Genomic DNA, 24,535 nt, shown 5'->3' on the forward strand with positions numbered 1-24,535 from the left:
CAACACAGCGTTTTAGAAGTACGTTTTTCTTGTTGCTGTTGTATCCATCATTACTGTGATCATTGCAGTCGCTGCTTCTGCAATAGTATTTTTTACCAAAAACCTGTAAAGTTTTGTCATTAAAATGATAATTATAGCTTAAAATCTGAGAGAAAGTTAACCGAGCCAAAGTTACAGAGTGAGTGCTTGCTCTGCAGTTCTGTGCTAATGCAGCCAATACTTTTAGTTAAGTCATATCATGTCGTAACCGTCGGCATATTCATACGTTCGAAACAGTTCTCTCGTTTTATGCATCCTCTCTTTACCGTTGTCCAGTATTTTCTCTTAGCACATTAGTTTCTCATACCGTCAGTAAACATCCAACGAACATAATTCAAAAAAATGTGTTTTCTATACAGAAAGTTACGTTGCCACTGAGAGGTGGTTCAGCGCCCACTGCCTCAGCACTGAGACATGCAATAGCTCAACCGATGGCGGAGCGTTTGTACTGGTGACGTGCGAGCATCATTATTAGCAGGGTCTGCAAGAAACAGATTGCTGCGTTTAGTATTGTTTTCAGTTTATTAAACGTTTGAGCTCCTGAGATTTCAAGTTACATACCGTATATACTAAGCTGGTTTTGTTTTTGGAAAAGTTAACTGTGGAGTAAATGTAATGTCTCGCTGTTTTATATTTCTACTTTTTTGGGAAAAAAGCGCCTTCAATATGCTTATGTCGTTACGTTACGATATGTAAATCACAAGTTGTTGATGTGGCCAATATGCATAAGGTACATTTTGGCGGGTTTGGCTAGCCAGAACTGATTTTCTTGACCGAATGATTTCTTTTTTTCCCGAAGAGGTCTTGCAGGGTAATATCTCATTATATCAATTAAATGCTCGCAACCTAAACAATGTCTGCTTCTATAGTAAACGATTTAACGTATATAGCGACTGTGCTGTTTTGTCGTCGCTTCGGGTAACGACATTCAAATATTTAGCGCCGTCGCTGCTGTGACAACGTTAAATAACGGCATTATGATAACAGTTGCGGGCATTGCCATATACGTGTAAATATGTTAAGTAATGCGATTTCGCTCACTTGTCAGTGTACAACTAATTACTGTTGTAGTAATAAATCAACAGCGCCCCAGCGAGCACACATCATTTTTTATTTAATTTTCGTTCGTTTTGTAATCATCATCATTATTATTGTTTTCCCAGCAGATAAAGTCGGTAGAGGTCGCATCAATACCGGCTATTCCTCACCCGTTACTAGGCCAATAGCGAATTTCGAATTTCGTATTCTTGAGCAATAGTTACTTCGGGCCCGTTAAGGAGATACGGGGAAATCAAGGAGCTTATTTATAAAAGCTTATTGAACCACTCTAACATGAAAGAAAAAAGAAGAGCTTGTAAAATAATGACTTATACAACGCTGTACAACAACGATATAATCATGACGCTTTTATAAAACGTTTGACAAATACTGCAAGATTTGAAATCGTTTTAAAGAAGGAATATATTGCCAAAAATGGTAGTAAAGAATAACCACCAAGAAGATTTTTTGTAACATACTGATGAAGCGAAGGTAAACCACGAGCGATCGAGCCATTTACCAAGATCTAAGATGTAGCATATAGAGAACAATAATGCTATGACGCCGTTTCGTTCGGGATATTTATGTAGTATAGTTGATCAAGTTTACTTTGAGGGAAAGAATAACACATTTGACGGGATGTAAATAAACAATTACGGATTATTATGACGTAGTTTAAATAAATTTAAATGGTCAATTTTCGCACAACCCTGTCATATATATATTTACCTGCGAAAATGTTCGCTTGAAGACTGACCCACTGTGGCACAATGAGAACATCCTTTTTTTCAAAATTGACGCTTTTGATGTAAGCGATGAAATTATAGTTCATGCCAATAAGACGCCCACGCTGTCGCTGCAATGGCACCGATCGTTCGGCGAACTGGATTTGACAAGCTCAACGCAATATGACCTCAACGTGGTTGCAGTTGCTCAGTTGTAGTCGTTATGTACTAAATGAATGGCACAAGGGCGTCTTAAGCAGCGCCTCTTTTAAGGTGTTGCACTGAGTCTATTTGAATTATACCGTTTCGAGGGGAGTGCTAACGATGGATTCGTCAATGCAAAAAGCAACTCTATACATAAATGTTTGTCTTTGAGTCAGTCCAATTGCGGGACTTTAAACATGTCGCTTGCAAAACGGGACATTGTGGGCCCGTACCGTTAAAAACGCCAGGATGTTCTGTTTGCCTTTCCTAGAGAGCCGCCTTTATGCCAAGAGAGTCTGCTGCGATTATGGACTAAATCCAGAATGACTGCTATCTTTGCTGACGGTTAATTTTAGAAAAAAAGAAAGTCCTTGAAAAAAGGAGAAAAGTCTTTGCAGAGACCTAAATAGCTCATAACATCTCACTTCAACAAGTCACAAAAGAGAGTTTCTAGGTTAAACACTTCCATATCATTTGCTCTCGATGACGGAAACTAGCAACACTAGGAGTTTCTTTTTTGTGAGTTGCTGCCGAAGTTACAAGAGCTCATGCACCGTAGCGGAGCGTGTTATCTTCCTGAAAATTCCTGAGATGGTTGACAATACTCAGCCGTAGATACCGCCAAAGAGTAACGGTATTTCGTTTCGAAGACGCTTTTTAAGTCGAGATACCAAAAGAAACAAGCTACGCGACTTCGACGTCATTTGTTTCTTTTGATTCTAATGTTTCAGTTCAGCGGAGGTGCATATCGCCATGTATGAAGCTAAACGAAATATATTCGTCGATCTTCTGGCGACGTCTGATCTCATTTTTTTCGTCATGGACGCCCCGCCAATGGGAATACCGGAGAAATCCTCGACTGTGAATTTAAACCCCTTCAAGAATGTGATCACAGTTGGCAAGGATCTTGGTAGTATCCTATTATGGATTCGCCTTAGAGCGACGTAAACTGTTCTAAAAGCGATAAGAAATATACACCCCGAAGGATGCAGAATCAAGTCCAAGTATCATCCCCAACAAAATACGCACTTATCTGTAGTTAGATTAAAAGCGGTGTTCTTGTTTTTCAGATAGAAGAGATTCAAGGCCGACCTCTTTATGACGGGCTCATATTGATGCCCTGTAACCTGCAAAATTCCCTCATGTGCCGAACGGACTCGTACAGCCGCCTTTGCCGAATCGATCGCTGAACGATTGACAAGTCTTTTGATAACTTCGGCCCAGAATAGTCACAAACTTTGTGATAATCTCATTAAAACTCTGAAGCTTGGACCGTACAGTAAGCTGCTTTTTTATGATTCCCACACAAGGCCATTTCGAAACTAACGGGTCATTTCTAATTATAATAGTAATTTCTAATTATAACAGCGTGTGCTAAGAGCACACGCTGTTATGATTCCAATAGAGCCGTATACAGGGTTATCCTGAAGAAGTGTTTGCTATCATTTTCTTTGTCACTAGACATTAAGTTTGACCCTGTATTTGATCAAAAAAAGGAAACTACATGCTCTACACGCATTACTTCCTTCTAGTAGAAGGGCAGTACGAATGTGTGTCGACATAGCTATAATAACCTCAGCACACTCACTTAAAATTGATTTGTAGGGAACGAAACAAGCTACCTTTTTGGAAACTATCTCGCGCAGTTTGCCCTTTTAGCCCAATGGTATTGTTTTTACACGAATTTACTTAAAGAATCAGTCATGCTACAAATCAAAACAAGCGTTTACCAATAGCTAGCGACATTGTCGTGAAAATCGTGTTTACGCATCGTGAAAATTTATGAGGATCCATCTTCACAGGTTTGCCAAATATACGAAACCATATTATTTACAATTAGCCCTCTAAGTCTAGTCCTAACAAATGATTTGTTTTGATAAGGCAAAATGTACATAGTAGATGGAACGCCGAAGTTAATCCTACCTTTATCCTAAATAGCTCGTTGGGGTGGCAACGCGCCGTTTCGTGCATCATCATTGAACTGTTTCTTCTTCGGGTTTTTCCTCAGTTAGCTACATAGCGCAAGAACTACACATGGCCGGTTGGCTGCCTTAAGACAAACTTTGCGGTCCCTATGTACAGTCACCAGCTAGAACCTATTTCATCCTTTTTTTTGTTTTAGTTGCCTTCTGCAAGACAACAAAGCAGCAAAGTACAAACGTCTTAGACCATTCGTTTTAATAGTTAAGCCGTACATCAAAAAATATCTTTATCTTCGACAAGCAAGCTTTTTTTTTTAATTTAAGCTAAGCCCTGCGATAACCTAAGAGAAACTTTATCCCAGGTAAACGTTCGAGATCTCCAGCAAAAGCGCAAATATCATTTGTGAAATCAGCAATGCAAATAGATGCGTTGTTAGTTAGCCGGCGAAATTCAGTTAAGACCTACGTACTGTGCGTCAAACCATTCTAAAGTCGTTCTTTTTTCGCCTGTTGTCATTTACTTTGCTGCACAACTATGAGTGATCGAACCCAAAGGTACGGACCTGTGTCGCACGATTCCTGATCGAGTTGACAAAAATCACTCTCACTAGATGAACTTCGGGTAGTAGTCTCTTCGAGTGCTGCCCTACCGCCGAATGGTCTTTCTAATGAGTCCTGTGAGCTTGCATCCTTACCAACTCTTCGAATATCCCACGGCTCTTGAAATTTTGCCGCTGGCAGCGGTACACAGTGAGTTGAGTTAAAGTCGAACAAGTGTCGCCGAGCGAGATAAAGGATTAACTTTACCTGTAAATTAAACAAGAAAATAAGCGTAACACCTCTTACGATATAAAGAGAGTTAGGTTTATCTCTAATAGTCGATTCAAAATCGATACGACGATGCTTTACATTACAAAATGCTCAGAAATATACCATAATTATCCCTAGATGACGATCACAAATTACTTCTTTTACTCTAAAACACCTGCACAACCTTCACCGTCGTTTATTTGACGCGCATAATTCACTTTTGAGAAATGCTTAAGAATGAAACCCCGTCGGTAATTGATATATACGTCAATTGATCTTACGTACGCTTTATCTATATGTTCTGTGTATTGTACTCTTCAAACCTTTTGCTCGGAGGTGAGCTGTGCGCCAAAATCGAGCGGATAGCTGTCTCCTGCGTCAACGGCTTTGCGAAGCCATCGCTCACATTCGGCATCATCCACCTGTTGTTCTTCGTAAAGAATTTTTTGATGGGATCTATCCCCCGAAAGCCACTCAGCTAGGACCCAGGCGCTTTCATCGGTGATCACTGCTGGGAACCGATGCCGAAGAACCTTTGTCACGAGGTCATTCACACGGTTTGAGCCTAGTCGATTATTGATGTCCTGTTTCAGCACAACGGTAAATCAAAATGTTGATACCCTGGTAACATTTTTAGGCCTGATTCATCTGTGGCTGCGTAACTCTTAGTTCAACAATTGATAGTACGTAGTTAACCTTCCGTGAGTCATCTAAAATGGTCAAAGTCTTGAACTGAAATTGTTAATTAGAATTTATCTGTCCAGAGATAAACAAATGATATGCACATTTGATAGTCACGTGCCTTGCCTCTTTCCTATGCGACCGACAAAAATTCGAATTGCGAATTAAACACCAAAGCCAATTAATCTAGCTAGGTGAATGACATATTTTTACGTTACTTACCGTTGAGATGATTTCGTCGTTGGTTCGTCTATACATAAGGATAGGTCCTGAATATCGATTTGTTTGCTCGGCGTTGTTCAAGTTAAAGTAGTCGGCTACGGTGCGGACCACTATCGGTCCAATCGAGCCTGGCATCTTCGAGGCAGCCAGGGGAACAACGTCATCGAACGTTGCGTCGAGAATCAAACCTGATTGTTTACAGATTAAAACGACTTAAAAGTTATAAAATTTGGGAGAAGTTGAATACTTACCACTACGCTTGTTTTTCGTAAATTAGTATGTTTATTTGTTGATCGTAACATAAAAAGATGTCAGTGAATACCTTTGATTTCAGGGTAGTTCATGGCGCACCAAGAAGCAGTGTATGCTCCTATAGACCAAGCGTACAAAATGATATTATCTGGTGTGAATCCCAGGCGATAGATAGCAAACTGCATAACCACATCTATTGCATTCTGTTCCTGTGCAGGAAACGGTAGCCCCTGTAAATTATAGACCGTAACGAACATCTCGACGATAACTACAAACGAGCCTTATTTATTACGTCATTAAATTTGGATAACTTGGTAAGTGGTCTAGAGATATGTTTCGTGTTACTCTGACAACAACAGTACTACAACGGATGAAGTAGGCGGTAGCGCTCGGTACTTGAAACCAGGAGGCCTCAGGTTTTAATTTAATACACACTGGGTACATGCAAATCGACGCGGCTTTGCACTCGAGAATTCACTGATAAAATATCGTTCTTATTATATAGATAATACGTGTACAGTTCTTCTGCTGGAAAAGGCTAGTCGTCTAAAGCAATGTTTAAGAGCATTACTAAATGTGAAACTTGGAAATATTCAGAACATGTGCATAATCAACGAATTGTATAGACTGTAAACAGAACGTGAGTCCTAATGTATTGCGAAGGCCATTTAAAACCATGATCTAATACGTTTAGACAGTAAAATGTAACGTTTTGAAACATGTGCTAATTGTTATTGCTGCAACTATTGTATACGTATTGCTGTTGTATATGCAGTGATGGCGGTTGTAGGAACCAGTCACTGAGCGAAATGGTAAAAGCTTATCGAATTCATCTACGCAAATACTACTCACCGTGCTGCCAGCGAATCCTGGATGATTCCAGCCGAGGACGGAGTACTGTGCGTCGATAGGCGTCGCTGTGATACCCACCTCGTAGAATCCTGCGTTACCTTCGCAACACACAACCAAAGTTCGGCCTTGTGGTGCCTCGTTCGCTCCGCGTCGATCTACGAATACTGTATCAATGAAATTCCCATCCCTTGTGGCCAGCTTGTATCTTCTTGCCTGATGCTACATAAACAAAGCCCGGCAATTAGCAATAAGTTTTCTCATGTCGAGAGGGTTTGTTACTTGAAGTAATGAGTCGAAGCTTATATTTTTGCACGCATCGATCTTGACTTCTCATTATACACACTGGTAGTAATCTGCAACTTAGAATCTTGTTAGTTAAAATTGCCAGAATTACTCTAAACAGCGATTTATCAAAGAAACGGAAGTGCTTTTATCTCTTCTTAACTATTTGACATTGATTTACTTGATGGGTCAAGGTGCACCTTGTATATACCTGCTCCATAAGCTTAGCACGTCCCTCAAGCAACATTGGCCCAATGGCTGCCTGGAAAAGTTTGACGGCCCCGGGGTACATCATGTGTCGACCAAAAGAATGAATACACAGGTAACCGACGAAACGTAACGGCAGGTCACGTACAAGGACCAAGAAAACGCCCGAATTAGAACGGGATCTCGGAGCTACAACCACGCGGGGTTTGTCCTTTGAGCTGAAATCAATGTTAACAATAGCAGTTGAAAAGCCGACACACAGATTGACGTGCGCGTCAAATTTTTCGTATACGTATAGCGCAGGGTTTCGTGTAAAGAGTATAGTTTAGTATTATTTTACAACCTTCGGCATGCCTATAGCTAAATCGAAAAATCTACATGATAGATCAGCTAGATGTTAGACACTTGATTATCGTATGTCACCAAATTTTCTGAATTTACCAATCAATTTACCCAATTTGCCTATTCAGATAAGTAATACAATCTGGCAGTAATATCTGTGAAGTACTTTTGTATTTGACTGAAACTTTGGCTCTTGCATTAAAGGTCATTCAGAATCGGACAAGTCTCCCTAAACAAAACTCCGTTATGCAATGCGCTTCAGTACATAAAAATAAAGGACAAATAACTAACAAGGCAAGTAATCGCTGGCTATAAATGAAATACTATGTTTTTATGACTGATGCTATTACTATATATCTAGACTATTTTTCTAACGGAACAAATAAAAAAAAAAAAGTAGTGTAGCATCTGAGCTCAATATGCGAATGTATATTATCAGTCGATTATTGTAATTTACACCCTTCGACACGGTCTTGCGATTAAACGTACTTGAATGTGTAGTGTCATAAAAGCAATCGATCAGTATATGTTCAATAATAGAATACGTACGTAAAATATGTAAACAAAAACCCTGAGACAAAGTTACTGATACATTTTAGGTATAAAACAATGTTCCTGAATTTACCATTGTTGCTTTACAAATAAATAACCAGTTTTCTCATTGAAATAATCCTAATAGCAACCATAATAATACGGCAACTACTTAGTGTATCGGAATAGGAAGCATATACATATATATCCTTTTTATCATATACATACTGCATCGATATGCTTATCTATAAGAAATATTAATGTAAAGAAAGCTAATATTTTTTATATATTCGATTTCATACACATATGAATACACACGCACCTTTCGACGTCGTTCCAACTGAAGTCAACAGGCCAAGCGTCGAAGTCTCCGTCAAAAGCACATAAAGCCGCCCTATTTTTTTGAGCCTCATCGAGCGCTGCGATAAATTTTAGGTAATCGCGATTTGCACAGCGACCCATCCCCCGAAGACACAGCGTTCCCACCCACACCACTACAACAACCGATGCCAACCTGCGTTACATTATAAACATCAGCAAAAACCAACCGTACTCAATAACATGGCGCAGTCTGGATAATAACACTAGCGGGCCCGCGCTCCTGTAGGTAGGATTTACATATTCGAAAGAAAAATATTTACACTGCTGCTGCAATACACATTTACAGTGTATTCTAATTTACAGTGTGTTCTAATTAACTAGGAATTACACTATTTCTAATTTATATTACGCGCTTTAAATGCACGCATTTGTAATAATTGTTATTTTCTAGGCGCAGATATATCTGTATAAATTGGAGATAAGATAAAGCTTCACTAAAGAAGCTACGCGTTTTCACCGAAAACTTAAGTTAGAAACATTCTTACACATAAAACCTATAAACTACTCTTGGTATGATTATAGACCGGCGGAAAATCTGAGTAGACTGACGTGGATACGCTGTAAGTGAATTTTTCAAACGCTTTACGTCAAATAATAATTCGTGTCAATAAAGAATATTTGTTGGTCGTTTATTTTACTGTACCTCGACAGGTAGTAAAATCCTTCAAGAGTGCAGAATCCCCGACGATATAGGACGTATGCAATCACTGGAGATGTGAATGCGGCTAACGACCACGCAAACGAAAGCTGAAACGTCACAGAAAAAAATCGCTTTTACGCTTAAATATCCATAAGTATATGAGCTGAAACATGCAAGCTTATTCTTATGGTATCGATCCGGTTGTAATATCTACGTGCAGTGCCTAAGTAAATCATGAATACATACGGAATAAAATAACTTATCGATTGCGTGACTACGTAGCGAAACTTAGATGTAGGCTGTAATGTAACACTTAACTTACATATGATTAATATGATTGCGCTGAGGCAACGTTTCTAGTTAGGATGTACCGAATTAGCTTGAATCAAAACCGTGACCTACCAAAAAGCTTCACTGACCTATTCCCGAACAATGCTCATAGTTTTATTATTTGTAACGATGCACTTTAGATAGACAGTTTATAGCATTGAAAAAAGACGGTCGAGGTATGTGTCAGAAACTTAGGGTGATTTAAGTTTTTATTGATGTATTTTAAACAATCGTTTGAATTGGTGCCACGACATATACATATCGTTTTTGTGTTCATAGAAAAAGATCTCTATTACCCTTGCTTCAATAAAATGTGTACTTCCGTCCAATATGTGCGTAGATTCGTCGATAGATAGAAAACATTACTTCAAGCTACAAGCAAATTATGACAAAGCTAACTGAAGGCGTGGAAAAAATTCGAAGAAGTTTTACTTTGTTTTGCATATGTCGAAGCAAGACAGATGCCGAGGCAAAGAATTTCGAATACCGATTTAGATAAGTTATTATGTAATTCAAAAGGCAAAAACAATTTTAACACGTAGCGGTTTCATGCGCGACTTTAGGCATCGGGGTATGCACATAACTAGTGAGAGTCATTCGGCTGATGAAGCCACCGTGGCTTGATTGTCATACCTGGTCTGTCGCTGTGCTCACTAAGTTGTTCGTAGCTATACGTGGTATATACTCAGTGCTGGCTATTAAGATCAATTTAATTTCGAGCATTAATGTTAACCACAACTGGTAGGTATAAAAAACGAGTAACAAAAAAAAGTTTCTATATGCAAGAAAACGGAAATGTTTGTATAGCTTGACGTTCATGTGTCGCATAGAATGTATCTCTTGAAGCAGTTCTTGTAATAGACCTCTATGCTGAGTGCAGGTACGATAAGGATCCCTTTGTTTGAAAAAAAAAATAAAAACTGTTTACAACATCATATCATTAGTCATTATGTAGCCTCTTATTTACCTTAGCCATTTCATGTTAAGTCGTTCAATCTCCCAACTAGGCCTTGAATCAAAAATTTTCCGCCAATTTCCACATGTTTTTTTTAATACAAGAGGAGGTTAACATGGCAATGATCTCTTAATTCAAAGAAAGAAGACCTTAATTGCTAAACATTGTTCTTGATAGAAAAGTCCATAATTCCATTAGCATAGATAGTATTGGCTATTTCAATCTGTCTTTCATCTACTTCTAGAAATCACGTATTTCTAAAAGATGCGCATCAATTAGTCAAAAGAAATGATAACCTTTGAAAAGCAGGATACCTTTGGAAATAATTACTCCAACCGCTCCAAAAAGCATTGACACGCCTTTAAGTGCTCTTGGAGGAAGTGCGAGAGATAACAAGATTAACGGCAAACAACGCACAACTTCTACACTACCAAAAGAATCAATCAAGATCCCAATCATCTGTATCGATATCTGGATAGCATGTCAGAAATAGACGAGTAATAGCACCCGCATAACATCGTCCACAGTAACGTTCTACACAGCTACAGGGATTTGAGTAGCTAATTGCAGTTATCGATATTGTAGTAAAGGATGAGCTTAGTTCATCCTCAAGCACAAGTTTAACTCAAAAAGCTGGAATTTGTTTAATGTTCATTGCTATTTGACTACATATAGTAAAGGTCAACGTACTTTTCAGCATTTGTGTTTCTAGAAAATACAGATAAGCAGAGACTAACTCGAAATAGAATTTCATGCCGATATCATTCATCATTTTAACAAAACAAATTGATTTGTCAATTTCAAATGATGAACTGTGGATTAAGAAGCGGCGATGCATCCCCGTTAGTGTGTTGGCAAGCACTTCAAAGCAGATAAGAAACAATGGAGTGGAGTATCACATCAGCGTGAGGTCTGATAGCTAATAGACAGAAATTGTATAAGAAACAGCGTCTCTTTATTCGGACGCCGAAATTACCGCTTATTAAGCTACTTATCGTTGTATCCGGTAAGGAAGAAGAGAGAACAAGGCACCGCCATACGAAATAAACATAAGTGCTTCGTTTACCACACATAGATAACACATGTATCGATGTTAGTTTTTGACTTTAGGAAACGTAGTTTCCACCTGTTACGTCACCGACTCAGCTGACTTGCCAGGGAATCGATTTTAACCACCTAGATGACCACACTTACACGTGGCTTATACGTATGCTTAATTTATTGTTATCATACGTATTATAACATAAAGCACTCACGGCGTATCCCAGAGAACGGATGATGTTGTCCGAGTACGCCTCTAAGCAATTCGGTTCGTACAGTTTCCCCTGAAATAAAAAAAAAACGTAATTGTAATGATTAAATAAAATTTTAATAAGTTTAACTTGAACCCGTCGGGTACGGTGATATATTTTGGCTTACATAATGTAAGTTCATAATTAGCTAAGTACTACCTTTGTACGCTACGTTAAGATTGTGATAGCAAAAAAGATACGTAAATCTGACATGACATGTTTTACGCAAAGTTTTGCTTTAATGCGTTAAGCAAATTGTCAGTTCGATCGGAAAACCACTCTTTGTATATCGCGTAACAAGGATGGTGTTTGTATCAAGACACTCACTCTGGAGGCAACAGCCCGTGGCTAATCATTGAAACAATTTTTTGATTTTTGGAAAACTTTAGAGGAAGCTTTCGGTTGTGCGAAGGAAATCGGCCTAGGCGTTTAGTCAGCTTGCCGACGTTAATACGCGCAATGCCATTATGACGCGTTGTCTGAGATGAATTCTGGAAGGGTATCTGTCTCCTACACCATTAAAAGTTCCATGATAAAAGAGTGAAATCTTGGGAGGAACTGATCGACAGGCCGAGAAGAACCATGTCAAGATTTTAGATTTAAAATGAATTCTGTTTTGTCACGCCTTACTTTTTCGTCCAACCGCTTATCACGTGGACGACATATTGTCTTTTTTCGCACTAATTAAAAGGATTTACACCATAAACCGTTTGAAAACTGCTAAATGTTTCCTGCATACTGCTGCTATTAATACAAACCTGTGAGGTATTTGTTTTGTAAATTCTGTAAAGGCGTGGGCCTGAGATGCATTTGAGGATCCATCCGATACCCATCTCGACCACAGGCGTAATGCAATAATGCCGACTGAAGCCGTGTCCTTTTTCCAGTTACTAGAAGATTATAACTTGTCTGTGGCGATTTTATTCGTCTATCGCCGTCTTTCACTCTTTTATGTCAGGGGCCCGTTCACGCTGCAGCGCATGACATAGTACAGTACACACGCACACACATACACACACCCACAAGTTTAGTAGATCATCAATTACCTCAAAAAGGTACCACGTAGCACTCTCATATATGAAACAACAAATAGATCGGTAACACAGGATTGACACTCGGCGATATCCCTCGCAATACCTTCAAGCAACTGGTAAAACCATCAACCGTAAAACACAGTCTTACACAGATTGGCATCGCAGAATTCCGTTTCAAGGGCTGACAATCTGACGGTCAGTGGCTGCGCTTGCCCGTTAACGAAGAAGCACTTCCCTGTGAAATGTCAGCTGACAGGTGTTGCTTTCCCTGCAGCAGCGGAGCGAGCTACTGCTTTTCCGATGCTGGCGCTCCACGTCAGATTCAGGTAGCGTAGCAGCCCTTCGATGTAAACCTTATTCGCTTTATTTGTTGCTTCTTGAAGCGTCTGGACACCAAATCGAGGTGAAACAACAGCAACAACAGCAGTCCGGTATAGCTATGGGTATAGGCAGGTTATGACAACAGCTTAACTCGTCGATTTCCGGCTCCTTAAGCTGCCTTTTCTTCCTGCTGCTTCAATGACTCGTCATTCCGAGTAGAGTTGCGTTTATATGCTTGTGGTTTGGCTGTGCGCCCCTCGCTAACAGCAAGCAACAGTAGCAGAAGGAATAACTGGAAGGCGAGTTCGCCGTTTTGCGTAGCTTTACCGTGTACCACTACCGCTAGCAGCAGTAGTGGCGCTTATACCAGGGCAGGGTGCTCACTAAGCTAGACAGGCCACAATAGCTAAGAGGAGGTTGATATTGCTCGGTAAAGGCTGCGTATATTACCGCTAATCGACGGCGTTTTGGGAAAGAGAACGTCGTCTGCTCAATAAGCGCAGTCATGGTGAGTGCATGCTGCTGCCACCGACGTTGTTCCGACTGCCCATACCCTCGCCACATCAACGCAGCGGCGCTAAAAGTGTAAATAATAATAATAACAACAACTGCGAGAAACCTAGTAAAAGCACCGAGAGAAATACACAGAGAATGAAACGTGTTTTGTGTGGAGGAGGTGTATGTATCCAAAAAGAAAAAGAAAGCGCTTTTTATGGCAAGATAAGCACGGCCAGCTGCGTCTTAAAGTACTCGAAGCGCTGGCGACGCATGAAGCTCACATAAAGGGGGTGAGATGGATGCATGAAACTCTGATTTTGTATCGAGACCTCTCCAATTAAGTGCGGAACCCCCAGGATTGACAGAGTCGCTCCTCAGCTAGAGTGAAAGTATTTGAGAAGCCTCGAAATGGCGCTGGTAAAGGCAAATCCGCCTCCACCGGTAATTGGTATTGTGGAAAATGCAGCAAAACTTTGGCAGAACCGTGATCAGTTCGATACGGCCACAGTGGAACGCATCTACGAAAACGAATTAAACAATGCCGGTAGCAAACAAGCGCTCGAATTCTCGCAGTTCCTTGAGAATTTTCTGTGGCCGAATTTCAACGCGAAAACCTCAACCCGGGGCCATTTGATATCAATTGTAGTTATGGTGAACGAAAAGTTTCGTGAGCGAATTCCTGCATGGCGGGCGTTTCTTGAAAACCCTGCACAGTTCCCTGGCTTCTTTCGACGCGTTATGCAAGCTACGCTCGATGAGAGATTCGAATTTAGCAGCAAAGAACATACAAGCCTGTTAATCTTCCTGATTCATTGTTTCAACTCAGTCGAGGTAAGTAAGTGCGAAGTCAAGTTTAAAGCACTTCTTATATAGGCGCAACTAGATCTGAGCCTTGGAAAAGATAGAGGAATAATGTTATACAGCAATTTTCTTTTCATGTTGTATGTTTTTAACAGGAATATCGTCAGAGAGAATTGAATATGTTTTACCTTGCTTTTTTTTGCTTGATTATTTTACTTAATACTAATGTACATGTACTCCATAGATAAGCATGAAGGACTTCACTATATTTGCAGCTTGGGTACCTTAGTATGATGGCAAATGGTACAGAAATATTAATCAAAGAATTCTGGAAAAAAAATGTTTTGCTTTATTATGGGAAATACAAAACAGTAACTCAGTAACTTTTTGCTGTTAGGTTGAACTCATTCGCAAGGAAATCCAGAAAATAGTTTCGCTTCGGATGTGGAATGAAATTCTTCCAGAAAGGCGCGAAGCTGAAATGAAGAAAAATCCTTCACTCAAAAGATACTGGGCCCATTACGTACGACTTGACAAAAGTATGAGTGAGGAAGAACTCAAACAGATTCATTTAGATCGGGCCTATTTCAAAAAACTTATAGCACGTTTCTTCAAACTTCTTGATTCTATTCCGTCAAAAGATGAGGTAAAAAACACAAATTCTTGTTGTATTTTTATCTTATTCCGATTAATATTTTTTTCATATTTGCAAGCATGCCAATCAAGAACTCAAATTACTTATATATACTTATATATATAAGAATTTCGTTAGTTTTGAGTCATTTTTAACATTGCTGAATTGTCTGGTTGTTAGGCACCCGAATTGGAACAATCGACGTTGGAAATTGTAACATACTGTGAGCGTTTCATCGAGCTTATGGTGGACTTGGAGGCTCTATTGCCCATTCGGCGTTTTTTCAACGTAGTACTGGATGACGCTCACGTTGTTGTACGATGCTCTTTGTCGAATCTTGCCAAGCGTCATGAAGGTCGGCTTTTTGTTCAGCTTCTTGACATGCTAAAATTTTATGCAAGATTCGAAATCGATGATGCAACTGGAGAGGCTTTGCGAGATAAGGATATGACGGCGTTGCATTATGCAAAAATCGACCAACTTCAAAAGGCGGCGTTCAGTTTTTTCCCTGAACTGAATAGATTCGCGTTATGTAATGTAGCAAACGTTGATCGACGCGAATCTCTTCTTGAACACATTGGCGGCCTCAGCGCCAACGAGTTGCATCCGATTGCCGCGTTCCTTCAACTCGTCGAACCCCTGGACGAAGGAAAGGAGTCTCCGTTCAATAAAGAGTTCCTTATTGAACTGCTTATTACAAGAAACGAGCGGCGTCAATCTCAACTGGAGACGCTCAACGAGATGCCCCTGTATCCAACGGAGAACGTTATTTGGGATGAGAACGTTGTACCTTCCGCCTACTTCAACGGTGAAGGCTGCCTTGCTTTACCCAAACTCAATCTTCAGTTTCTCACTTTGCACGATTACTTGCTAAGAAATTTTCAGCTATTTCGACTTGAGTCCACATACGAAATTAGGCAGAACATTGAAGATGCTATTTTGAGAATGAAACCTTGGGCAGCCGAAGATGGCGGGGTAATCTTTGGTGGCTGGTCGCGCATGGCAACGCCTGTAACAAACTTTAACATTCTTGAGATAGGCGAACCACGACTTGGAGAAAAACGACCGAGCCTTGTTCGTGCCGATATCACTGTGCATTTGAATTTGAAACGAGACGTCAAAACGGAGTGGGAATCTTTACGCAGGCACGATGTTATGTTTTTAATCACAGTGCGACCAACGAGACTTCCTGGCTCGCCTTTTGACTACAAAGAGCCTTTTGTTCCTCAAGTAGGCCTCACCTACGTTCGTGGTTGCGAAATTGAGGGTTTACTTGATCCTACCGGTAAAGTCATCGAAGATTTTGAGCAGGTCCCACAGTACGACACAGATGATAGGACATTCCGAGTGCTGTTAGACTGTAATCAATATAGGGAGGACATAGAGAAGCTCTCGGCGGGAGGTGACGATGTTAATCAAAGCTATAATATTCTCCTGCGAAGAAAACCAAAGGAGAATAATTTCAAGGCCGTTCTAGAAACGATTCGTGAATTGATGAACACAGATTTTGTGGTGCCGAATTGGCTTCAGGACATCATACTTGGTTACGGCGACCCAGGTTCGGCCCACTACTCGAAAATGCCTTCGCAGATTCGTACAATGAACTGGAATGACACATTCCTAAATATTGGCCACGTGGAGGCATCATTTCCTGAGTACGAAATCGAGATTTACAATCCCGAAGGGCTACCTCTTGAGCGACCGTTCAAGATCGAATTTTGTAACATCAAGGCGAGACAAAAGCCTGCAGGGCCTAACAAGTTATTGGTTACACCATATCAGGTCGAAACGCGTAATCCGTTTTTTATGAAACAACCTAAGGCCAACACGGTCCCGTTCACCCCAACGCAGATTGAGGCCATTAAATCCGGCATGCAACCAGGTACGTTACGACACGAAATAAACCTCATGCGCATAACAGTGAGTTTTAGACATAATACAATATATAGGTTGCCCTTATTTAAAAAAAATGAACAGAACTTGTATAAGAATCACGATTGCCGGCCAATGGTCCATCGTGCGATATATTGACGTTGGTGAGTATTGTGCAGGAATGGAGGTTATGGAATCATATAGAACTTAGATAAACAAAATCTGTTCGTACTATGGTAGACTCGAGAGAGCTTTTTCTTGCTTTACGAAGTTGTCCCAAGTTAAAAGTGGAATCTATATTCACCATTATAAGGCAACCAGTATAATATAATCTGTGACTAACAAATTTGTTTGGTGTCTTGTAACTTTTTTATTCATGCACTCACATATTCTTGTAACCTAACCCTTGTACGGTGTTAGGTCTTACAATGGTGGTAGGTCCTCCAGGAACAGGCAAGACGGACGTAGCAGTCCAGATCATCTCTAACATTTACCACAATTTTCCCGATCAGCGCACGCTCATCGTTACGCATTCAAATCAGGCCCTTAATCAACTCTTTGAGAAAATTATGGCACTTGACATTGATGAGCGACATTTGCTTCGATTGGGTCACGGTAAGCTGAATATTAAAAATCTCGATTATACACACTCGTTATATGATGGTGAATATTTTTAGTTTTTTCTATTTTTTACTTGTCAATAAGCCTAAATCGTACGAGAGGCACATGTCCAACCATATAACTCGAACCGAAGGTTTAAAGATATAACGATTTGAGAAAACATGTTCTAAATGTGTAAGCTAATGGCAGCTGCTGATTGTTTTTCACATGGATGTTACAAAAAAGTTTAAAAAAAAATTACGAGCAAAGAGTGGGAAAAGATATTAAACCTTTTCGTCTCTCTATTTTAGGTGAAGAGCAACTTGAAACCGAAAAGGACTTTTCACGTTACGGTCGAGTGAATTATGTGTTGGCCCGAAGACTCTATCTACTTTCGCAGGTTGGACAGTTACAGCAAAGCCTGGGCGTAACCGGGGACGTGGCATACACTTGCGAGACAGCTGCCTATTTTTATCTTCATCACGTAAGCCTTACTGTACAGCGAGATTTTAGCGCTTTCAAAAAATTGACGTTTATATTACAGTTGACAAACCGTCCTATGAATTAGCGCTATACACCATCTGTACCATAGCGACGTGACTTGTTGGAAGTATTAGAGCTATCCGAGATTCTAATAAAATCTATAGTCTACCTATTATTCTTTACAATTGCCTCATGTGCTGATTTTCAAAATGCTTAGGTTCTTGCCCGATGGGAGGAATTTTTGGACAAACTCCGTCACAACAATGAAGATCCTGCGGTAATCGAGGAACACTTCCCATTTGCAAGGTTCTTCCAGTCGCTCCATCCGCTGTTCCACGGGAAAAATTATGAAGCCGACATGGATATCGCTACAAAGTGTTTCTATTACGTTCAGGACATGTTCAGCCAGCTGGAAGAGTTTCGCTCGTTCGAAATGATGCGAAGCGGGCTGGATCGTTCCCGGTATTTGCTCGTCAAAGAGGCAAAAATCATTGCCATGACCTGCACGCACGCTGCTCTCAAACGGCATGAACTGGTGAGGTTGGGCTTCAAGTACGATAACATCCTTATGGAAGAAAGCGCCCAAATTCTCGAGATCGAAACGTTCATTCCACTGTTGCTCCAGAATCCACAAGACGGTTACAACCGCCTAAAACGATGGATTATGATTGGGGACCATCACCAACTGCCACCTGTCATTAAAAACATGGCGTTCCAAAAATACTCGAACATGGAACAATCATTGTTTACCCGATTTGTCCGTTTGGGGGTACCAGTCGTCCAACTCGATGGTCAGGGCAGATCAAGGCCATCACTGTGCTCGCTATACAACTGGCGCTACGTCAACTTAGGTAACCTGCCGCACGTTTTTGAACGGCCTGAATATCAAACTGCCAACGCAGGTCTCGCGTTCGACTTTCAGCTGATCAATGTTGAGGACTTTGACGGAATTGGTGAGAGCGAGCCGAATCCATACTTCTATCAGAATCTCGCTGAAGCCGAGTATTGTGCTGCACTCTTCATGTATATGAGAATCTTGGGCTATCCGGCTGACAAAATATCAATACTAACCACATACAATGGACAAAAACATCTGTTACGCGACGTAATTGAGCAACGCTGTGGCAACAATCCACTTATTGGAAAACCTCATAAGATTACTACTGTTGACAAGTACCAGGGCCAGCAGAATGACTATATAATTTTGTCGCTGGTCAGAACAAAGAATATCGGTCACATTCGAGATGTCCGCAGATTGGTTGTAGCGCTTTCGCGAGCGCGACTTGGCCTCTATATTTTCGGTAGAGTGTCGCTATTTCGCAGCTGTTTTGAGCTCAAGAAGTCGTTCGACATTCTGCTCAAAAGACCGCAGAAACTTCACCTCGTTCGGGATGAGTTGTTTCCTACAAAAAGGAAAGCGGCGGATAAAGTAGCTAGCTATGCCGTTGAAAATATGCCTGCCATGGCTCAAATCGTATTTGAGTTGTACGCCGAGAAAGCTGGTGAAATGCATGAACGGCACATCAAGGGGATGGCGAAAACTTTTGAAATAATTCGACTGGTGAGTGTTGCCTACATTTTCTCCACTGACCAAATATGACATAAAGGCTAGCACTTTCTTCTTATGTGTGCCTACAGAAATTGCTTTTTTATTTAACAGTGAAACCTGACCAGGTTACACGTATTTGCTATACGAAATTCAATGTTATTATTAATAGTAGTAGATTCAGATCCAAAATGTAACTGGCGCTGTGGTCACCGCTATGCAAAGCAGCGGCGCATTCTGTTAAAAACTACTGGTAAGGAATTATTTTTCATGCATTCTAAGTCGAGAGTGAGACTAATTATAGGCAGCGTAATTCGCCTGTCAATTATTCCCTCAGTAGTATTTCATATGGGCTCGACAGTCCCTGAGTGGTGTGGGCTTATCTGTAGATATCCTGCCACTATTCCGAGCCAAAGTTTGGGCGATTGTTGTATTTCTACACCTAAGTACATAATTCTTCTTTGTGATGAAATTAATTGTAGGCTGAGAAGCAACTCGAAGGGGAACCAGCAGGGACGAGCATAGAGGCCGAAGCCGCCGCGGAACAACCTGAAGAACCATCAGCGAAACGATGTAAATTATCGAAGAACACTAACGATGATGAGGATAACGCTCAGGAGGACCAGCCAAAACATTTGGAGAATGATGCCGTAACGCAAGAAGATATATCTGAAAAATAAACTAGCGATAAAGACAACTCAGTTGTTCAACTGTTGTGTAAAAACAGACAACGAATGCACTGGATGATGCTGTTGTGTCATACAGTCAATAATTCCAATAATGTAAAAATTACCGTGTACACAACCAGAAGGTTCTAAGCGGAAAAATAAACATATGATATTCAAAGGATTTTTGTAAACCTTTTAATTTATAGAATAATAATGAATTAATTATGTTTCAATTTAACTGTTACTGTTGGGGTGTGAAATGTAAGTGTTTTAATTTTTACGTCCAATGCTACTTTAATAAAACATAGATTCAGAAGGCTTGCCCCAAATACAAAAGCAATATGTTTGCAGTCAATTTGAAGCCTAGGCCACGTTACGCGCGTTCAAGTTTAGTAGTCGAACACATTAGCACTACCACGTTGCTAAAATCTAGACCGAGGACACAGTGCTATACATGTTAACATCTTAATTGACTGTCACAAACCAGATTATGAGGCATAATCGCATTAGAACGCAATTTCTTGCCAAAGGTGTAAAGAGCTTTTTTTTTGATTATTACATTAGGAAATAAATCTAGTTAAGTAACTTTATCATTTATTTTCACCTACAAATTCAAAGCAGTGGATGCAAAAACATATAGTTTATTTTTAAGCGTGCGTTACGTTAGTTGGGATCCTTCCTAGCATATACATTGTGTTTTCAGCTTATTCCTTAATGTACCCTTGAAGGAGCGAGATATGATTTGTCAGCATCATTTTACTTTTTATATGCTATAGCATAAGCTGCAGTTGTTCGAACGTTGGCTCATAGTGTCCAGTGGTCGTGCTGGACAATCTTTACGGTGCTGCTTTTGTTCGTGTTAGTTACTCTGACCATGGAAACAGTAATTGTGCTGTTTCCTGTTCGTGTTCGCCTGTTCGTTGCTTACGCAAATAAGCCATGCGTCCTCGTTGGCGTCCTTGTAATTGTCTTGCCATTGCAGGTCCCTCCCACTTTGGTTTGCTTATCATCTGCTTCTGTAGATGACAGTCCAGAGTAGGCAGGTTCTACAAGAAACTTGTTAGGTAGACCCTTGCAGATTTTTAGAACCCGAATGAAACCCGAAGAGAATTACCATAATGACCTAAAATAACTTCTAAATAATAAATTAGTAACAAGCTTATGAGAAACCTATATTTATTCCATTATTATGTATGATATCAATAAAGAAAGTGCGTCACAATATCTACTGAAAATGAGTTTAATGACATTTTAGATGTCAACACAACTTGTCTTCATTCCAGTTGTTATTCCGACTCCCAAAAAACCAATATTAACATGTACCCTCTACGTCATACGATTTAGAGGAACCGCACCGAACACTTGCCATACCCCGTCTACCCCGCCACTTGCGGAGAACAAAGGAGAACCAAGCTAACCGACACAACATCGGTGATGCAAGAGGCACGAGGCAATACCAATAGGTGGGTGACCGGCCAAGTGTGAATAGGTGAATGCAGTCGAACCCACTCTACGCGCAAGGACAAACCGCCTTTGTATGAGAGACACACGTACCTTCATCGCATTGACCAATCCGCTTCTACGAGTGGACAGTGAAGACTGCAAAAATCTACGTATAGAACTGCATACATACATAGACAAGAGTGCGCTGGCCACCACAGCAGACTAAAGGTGAATGCAAAGATGACATAAAATAACAAGATGAGATGAAGATGTCAGGAGAATTCTACTGATTGTTGGAGCATATAAAACGAAAAACATATTGAACAGTAACACAACAATGAAGAATGCCATGTTTTATGAATACGATGTATTTCGTTTATTGAATAAAGTTACTATTATGCACGCTTAAGTGTCATAAATGTATTCGATCAATAATTGAAAAACTAATTCACCATAGCGCTGTTCGTCATAATTTTATACATGTAAAAAAGTGTATAATGGAAAAAGGTATAAAACGCTAGAATGACATGGATTTAGTACCACATGAAAATTGTTTAACGTATTTTATGGGAGTGCCTATAGTTAAACTAGCTTGTGCGCTTCTACTTTGACAGTCTTGCGAAATCAAACGGTCATCATTTTGCTCTATTTTAAAAACCAAATAGGATTCCCGTGACACCTACAAACTTTTTCCCTAAAATACGAAGATATAGATATATCTTTTGTAAAAAAAAAATTGATCTATGCTGACTGTACAGTAGGTGACTCTGTGTTGCTCTAGCCAATCGCGAATATAGGTACCAATTTAAAATCTCCCTGACGGCCTATTATTGTAAATCCTCAGAACGCTTGACCTGTAACAGTTAGTTTATTTTAATCAATGGTTCTCCGAGCATTTCTTTCCTCTAATTTCTTATTGCTTACAACGCATTTCTTTGTCTACTTCAGGTTTTTACGGGCATCTCATTATAATCTTCATCTGTGTCTCATAGTTTAACCGTGCTCAGAACAGTAAAGACACAAGCTCACCCATCCGAGCCATCAAAAACGGTGCCTTTCAAGACAAATCAAAAAAGATGACAAACGAGTCCTGCCGACTTGCACATTATACATGTCCTATAATACACTGTAAAGCATCTTGATCTACTTGCATTACAAAGTTTTTTCTCTGACAAACAGCAAAGTTGCCGTTCGCTCAGTTAACACACTGGAGCAATAGCAATAGTGAATGTTTTTGACAAGTTAACGGTCATCCCTTCAGGAAACACCTCGCTTATCACAGTTGTCATCATCATCAACGGTGCGAGTATCAACAACGCCAGTATCAGCTGAAGCATCGCTTGAGAGCATCCTTCCTTCAGACAAAGTGTTGACATTTGATTCTGCCGAATTCGTGCTCCTCCGAATGAGTTTTCTAAACGCTTCCTACCTAATGAATGAAGTGACGATCACAGCCAGCACCTCGCGCTTGTGCCAGTCAAGAACTGTGACACGTGCTTCGCCACCCTCTTTATCGTTGCGCTGTCCCCGACCAGCCGATGTTCTAAAACGCTCTGATTCGTTTCCACTGCTTCTAACCGTCAAGAGAAGAAGCGCAGCTATGCCAATCTTTGCATGTGTCCCAATTGCGCTCGTCTTCGCGATTTGGTGAAGGCCATCAATAGAGACCGAGTTACCCGTGGACTCCGTTTTTCACGCAAAAAGATATAAGTGATTCTTTTGCTTTGGAGTGACACGATGCTCGATCGACGACAAACGAATACCGCTCTACGAGGTTAGCGCTGCCTACTTGCTTAGGACATATGAGGCCATCTTGTTACGTATGATCAGCCTGTATACTGGCTTGTTCCTTGATCGAGGAAACAATCCCAGCATTGAGACATGAGAAAAAGAGAAATGGGTGGTCCTTGGCTAAGCGCCCTTTTGAGGGGGCGGTTGTGTGTGTGCTAGGAATGTTTACTAATTCGATTTGGGAGAAATTGTTTGCTACTGCTGTGCATCTTGCCGTGGCGGTTCGGCAATCATGATTTGCGGTCGGCATCGATCGACCTGACGAATCTAACTTAGCTCTTGTATGTTGAATACGAATAATTGAGTGGGTGATTTGTCTCGGTACCAGAGGTTATTTCCGGATTAGTTAATAAATCAGCATACGTGATTGTAATGAATTATAGGAGATGACGGAGGGGAGCCTCGACTATATATAAGGACAAATGAACTGTGAAGCTAGAATAAAGGTCATGATGATTCTTCGCGGTGAGAATCGTCTCGCGAAGAGGGGTTACCTATCTGGACATCGTCCATAGATCCAATTGTAGTCTTTTTAATGGTTGATGTGATGGTTTTAGCTTATGTAGCTGTTGGTAACGGAGTGGGTCGAAATAGAACTTCTTTATAATTGCTTCTTAAACGTCCGATTCGACACCCATTGTTTTTTAATGTTTGATGCTAACTTTCGGTATTACGAACCGGCTTATCAAGTTCGTGCAAACAAGTGACTTAGTCATTTAATGACAAAATTTAAACTGACTAAGATAGATGAAACCTTTAAGCAATCTACACTACAAGATGCCATTGGTGATCTTCGAAATGCACTAATAGCGTTAAAGAAGCTCTTAATTAATTGTAATACATTTCCTTCAAAGTGCAACATCATAATTGTAATCTCTAAAAGTTATTATTGCTAGACATAGGCTTGTCCCTGCAGCATTTGCATCTACTGGATGCTTTCAATGTACGATATCGCACCTGAGTGGCGTCATTAGTTTGTCGACTTTGAAAGTGAGTGTACTGAGAGGTTTAATGGCGATATGCTATTCTTCTGTATCCCGCATATGACAATTGGTTCGGCGTTTAAGGTGTGCTTGAAGACTGTCAACGCGCTGTTTGAAGTCCTCAAACATTCGACTGGGAAATGGTCGAGGACCCGT

The 24,535-nt window shown here is 40.4% G+C and overlaps 2 protein-coding genes across 2 annotated transcripts; one reads left to right on the top strand and one right to left on the bottom strand.

Annotated features, from left to right (window-relative positions):
* Positions 1-7: 7 nt before the first annotated feature.
* LOC111271455 (phosphatidylserine lipase ABHD16A) lies at positions 8-13,461 on the bottom strand. Its single transcript, XM_022852255.2, has 13 exons — positions 12,888-13,461; positions 12,464-12,676; positions 11,670-11,738; positions 9,132-9,235; positions 8,430-8,621; positions 7,239-7,452; positions 6,746-6,964; positions 5,964-6,123; positions 5,642-5,829; positions 5,062-5,322; positions 4,492-4,735; positions 3,930-4,135; positions 8-520 (listed from the first exon to the last, which is right to left on the bottom strand). The coding sequence occupies exons 2-12, from the start codon at positions 12,536-12,538 to the stop codon at positions 4,125-4,127; spliced, it is 1,737 nt and encodes a 578-aa protein (XP_022707990.1). The 5' UTR covers positions 12,539-12,676; positions 12,888-13,461; the 3' UTR covers positions 8-520; positions 3,930-4,124.
* A 215-nt stretch (positions 13,462-13,676) lies between these two features.
* LOC111271454 (RNA helicase aquarius) lies at positions 13,677-20,343 on the top strand. Its single transcript, XM_022852254.2, has 7 exons — positions 13,677-14,389; positions 14,757-15,005; positions 15,174-16,875; positions 17,286-17,480; positions 17,777-17,949; positions 18,166-19,509; positions 19,977-20,343. The coding sequence occupies exons 1-7, from the start codon at positions 13,967-13,969 to the stop codon at positions 20,172-20,174; spliced, it is 4,284 nt and encodes a 1,427-aa protein (XP_022707989.1). The 5' UTR covers positions 13,677-13,966; the 3' UTR covers positions 20,175-20,343.
* Positions 20,344-24,535: the final 4,192 nt, after the last annotated feature.

Source organism: Varroa jacobsoni, unplaced genomic scaffold, assembly GCF_002532875.2.
Source record: "Varroa jacobsoni isolate VJ856 unplaced genomic scaffold, vjacob_1.0 contig00628, whole genome shotgun sequence".
In the NCBI taxonomy this organism is placed as follows: Eukaryota; Metazoa; Arthropoda; class Arachnida; order Mesostigmata; family Varroidae; genus Varroa; species Varroa jacobsoni.